Below are 4,285 nucleotides of genomic sequence, written 5' to 3'. Positions count from 1 at the left end.
TGTCTGTCTGTCCGTCCGTCCGTCTATCTGCCTGTCTTTCTGTCTGTCTGTCCCTCCGTCCGTCTATCTGCCTAACTGTCTGTCTCTCCGTCCGTCTATCTGCATAACTGTCTGTCTTTCTGCCTGTCTGTCCGTCCGTCCGTCTATCTGCCTAACTGTCTGTCTTTCTGCCTGTCTGTCCGTCCGTCCGTCTATCTGCCTAACTGTCTGTCTTTCTGTCTGTCTGTTCGTCCGTCCGTCTATCTGCCTAACGTTCTGTCTTTCTGCCTGTCTGTCCATCCATCCGTGTGCCTGCCTATGTGTCTGTCTGTCTGTCTGTCCGTCTATCTCTCTGTCCGTCTACAGTTCTATTCTTGCCTACACGTGGTCTGTCTTTCTGTCTGTTCTGTCCGTCGCCAGTCCCGCGCCTGCGCGTATGTGGTCTGGTCTGGTCTTGCTTCGTCCGTCTATCTCTCTGTCTTTCTGTCTGTCTGTCCGTCCGTCAGTCTATCTATCTGCCTAACTGTCTGCCTTTCTGTCTGTCCACTCGTCCTGCATACAAAATTAATGATCGTGCATTCGCGTTGCTCGCCCGCGTGCCGCCTGCGGCTGCGTCGCCCCGGTCGTTATACGGCCAACGGCGGAGAAGAACGCGAATTCTTCCCGACCGTCGGAATTGGCGAGACGTGAGAGAGAGCTGCGGCGTTCAAGTCACCTGAGAAACGACGTCGAGCGCGATGGACGCGAGAAGAGCCGGAGAAGCGCGGGAGGAGGAGGAGGACGAAGGTGCGAGACACTAGCGCAGCACACACACACGGAAGCAAACAAACACGACACGGACACACACACACGGACAACACACACCACACACGGAGACACAGCAGCACATACATACATACACACACACACAAGCGGACACACCACACCACACACACCACACACACACACACCACACACACACACACACACACACACAGCACACACACACACACACAGACCGCCGGTATAACTAGTATTTGATTTTCGGGGTTATTTACTATTTTTTGTGCGTTATTATAGTCATATATCAGTGCGCGGGGCAAAAAGAGAGTTCTCGAGAAATCGTGCTTTTATGTGGTTAGACGATTAAATATGAGTGCCATCGGTGTTTTGCAGGGCTAGGGGCGTCCGTTAGCTCGCGCGCGATCGTTCCTTTGCTACACCCCGTGACTCGTGCAACTTCCCGATGACCCCCGCCGGACCCCGCCACCTCACCCGCCGCCGAGTTTTCACACACGACGTCGCCGTCGGTCTCCGCGAATTCTTAATAATTGCTCGGGGGGAAACATCGTTAGTCCACGGAGTGTACAATCAATTAATTGCTTGCATGTTCGCTCGCTCTCATCTGTGTTCTTTCTTTTCTTTCTTTCTCTCTCTGTGGGACAGCCTTCGAAGAAGGAGGAGAAGGAGGACAAGAAGACGAAGAATGGCTCCGGCGACATGATGGGAAGCGACGTGCAATTCCCATCAAGCAGGTAGGTGGCGCCAGCGTACGCTCACCGTTATATTGTATCGTGCTGCTGTATCGCGATGTATTGTACCATGTTTTACTACATTGTACTAAAATTTACTTTATTGTAACATATTGTACTGGTGTGCTGTATTGTACAACATTGTATTTTAATGTCCTGTATTGTACAATATTGTACTTATTGTACCATGTTGTACAGCTTTTTTTTTGTTGTGTACTGGCCACGTATACTGTACTGATATGCGGACTTTTCATTGTAAACATGTTTTCTACTGCGTGTTGCTGTATTGTACAACATTGTATCTCTCGCTCTCGCTCACTCTGTACAATATTGGCACTATAGTCGTACTGTGTTGGTATCATATCTATCAGCGAGGGTGAATCAATAATAGCATTATTAATCTATTAATTGTTTTCATGTTGTTTTTTATTTGATTATTCATCCTATTAATCGTTAATTTGATCATATTCCTTCGCTCTGTAACGTCGGCCAAGCACTAAAAAATTGATTTAACTCTAGCGCGACCAAACGTTGGTATACTTACACATCTTGCGGGAGGTGCTGTTCGCGTACGAAACGAGGTGCACTGCACCTTTATTTGGCATTGACTTGACCTTGACCTTCATCATATTTTCCTTCAGCTCTTTATAACTCGGCCACTAATTGATCCTAGCGCGCACCAAGCTAGGCGTTATATTACAATCTTGGGAAGAGAAAACACGAGGAGGAGGAAAAAACGACGGAGAGTAAATGTAGTGTTGGCGACAAAAAGAACTGCAGACGTTTCTAAAAAAGATTAATAATGTGTCATAATTCACTTCTGTTATTATATACTGTCACGGTCTAATAATGGCCCTGACTATCTCACGGGGAGCACATCAAGGCGTCACCACAGGGTACAATAAATCGTAGACACTGTCTCGTAGTCACAGTAGGAGTTGGCGTGCCAGGTCGGTCGTAATTACGCATAAAATTTATCTCTTTTTCAGGGTTACTTGTACAAACGGAGTAAAGCCATTAACAAGGAGTGGAAGAAGAAATACGTGACGCTGACCGATGATGGGCGACTCACCTACCATCCTAGCTTACACGTACGTTAACGTAGCTTATACATATACCTACCATCCTAGCTTACACGTATGTTAACGTAGCTTATACATATACCTACCACCCTAGCTTACACGTATGTTAACGTAGCTTACACATATACCTACCACCCTAGCTTACACGTATGTTAACGTAGCTTACACATATACCTACCACCCTAGCTTATACATATACCTACCACCCTAGCTTATACATATACCTACCATCCTAGCTTACACGTATGTTAACGTAGCTTATACATATACCTACCACCTTAGCTTATACATATACCTACCACCCTAGCTTACACGTATGTTAACGTAGCTTATACATATACCTACCACCCTAGCTTATACATATACCTACCACCCTAGCTTACACATATACCTACCACCCTAGCTTACACGTACGTTACCCTAGCTTATACATATATCTACCACCCTAGCTTATACATATACCTACCACCCTAGCTTATACATATACCTACCACCCTAGCTTACACGTATGTTAACCTAGCTTATACATATACCTACCACCCTAGCTTACACGTATGTTAACGTAGCTTATACATATACCTACCACCCTAGCTTACACGTATGTTAACCTAGCTTATACATATACCTACCACCCTAGCTTACATGTATGTCAACGTAGCTTATACATATACCTACCACCCTAGCTTATACATATACCTACCACCCTAGCTTACATGTAAGGTGATGCTGCAAACTGCGGACTCCCTCATTTTGCTGCAGACCGCTACATCACTGTAAGTATAGTAGTTAGTAGTTACCTATAGACAGCTGATGGAGTTCGTTCGCTACATCACTGTAAGTATAGTAGTTAGTAGTTACCTATAGATAGCTGATGGAGTTCGTTCGCTACATCACTGTAAGTATAGTAGTTAGTAGTACCTATAGATAGCTGATGGAGTATAATCGATGATCGTGACATCACTAGTAGTTAGTAGTTACCTATAGACAGCTGATGTAGTTCGTTCGCGAGCCCGTTCGCCGGCCCACTGGTCGGGTTCGTGCGCACGTTCTGCGAGCCGCGCGGCTTCTGTCCCGGAATCTTCACCGTCGTCTTCATCAGGTTGATCTCCTTGCCGTGAATGTCGTCCATGTAGTCCTGCAAGAAGAGGAAGCTGCAAGCTCCGCGTCGTCACGGCGACGCCGTGCGGCGTCGTCGTAGCAACGCTACGCGCGATGCCGCATGTCGACTCGCGTCATCGTTGCCGCGTTGTGCGATAGCGCCGGTCATCGTAGCAACCGAATGCACCAGCTCGCGCCGCCATAGCAACGTGCCGCATCGGTTCGCGTCGTCATAGCAACGCCATCATAGCAACGCTGTCATAGCAACGCGTCGTCGCGACAACGTGAAGACGCTTGCGTGAATCGACAGTTCATTAGCGCGCGTGTTAACACAGCAATGGCGCGCGCGCCCGCCCGTATTGACACGGCAACTCATCGTCGTCGCAGACCGACGTGTTGACATAACGGCAGGTGCGTGAAACTATAGAGACGAGAGCGCGCGCAGTTAAATTTTAAATACGCGTGCAAAGTAAACCGACGCTGCAGCTAGCTGGGATCCAGTCAGCGTGAATCTAGGACGGCGGTAACTAGGTCTACCAGACAGGAGACGTACGTGTAAGCTATGACACTGTATTTGTAAGCTAGGGTGACGTATGCAGGGATAGAAATCCACTT

General features: G+C 47.6%; 1 protein-coding gene across 1 annotated transcript in view; it reads left to right on the top strand.

Moving 5' to 3' along the window:
• The window catches only part of LOC106819190 (centaurin-gamma-1A-like), a gene marked incomplete at its 5' end in the record, with an annotated part of 11,917 nt that extends 9,311 nt beyond the window's left edge, over positions 1–2,606 (top strand). Inside the window, 2 exon segments of the mRNA XM_014823842.1 lie at positions 1,405–1,493; positions 2,480–2,606. Coding sequence (XP_014679328.1) covers positions 1,405–1,493; positions 2,480–2,537 — 147 coding nt within the window.
• Between the last annotated feature and the right edge of the window lie 1,679 nt (positions 2,607–4,285).

The sequence above is a fragment of the Priapulus caudatus genome, unplaced genomic scaffold (assembly GCF_000485595.1).
Source record: "Priapulus caudatus unplaced genomic scaffold, Priapulus_caudatus-5.0.1 Scaffold2947, whole genome shotgun sequence".
Taxonomy (NCBI): Eukaryota; Metazoa; Priapulida; class Priapulimorpha; order Priapulimorphida; family Priapulidae; genus Priapulus; species Priapulus caudatus.
This window is presented reverse-complemented; position numbering and strand designations above follow the sequence as displayed.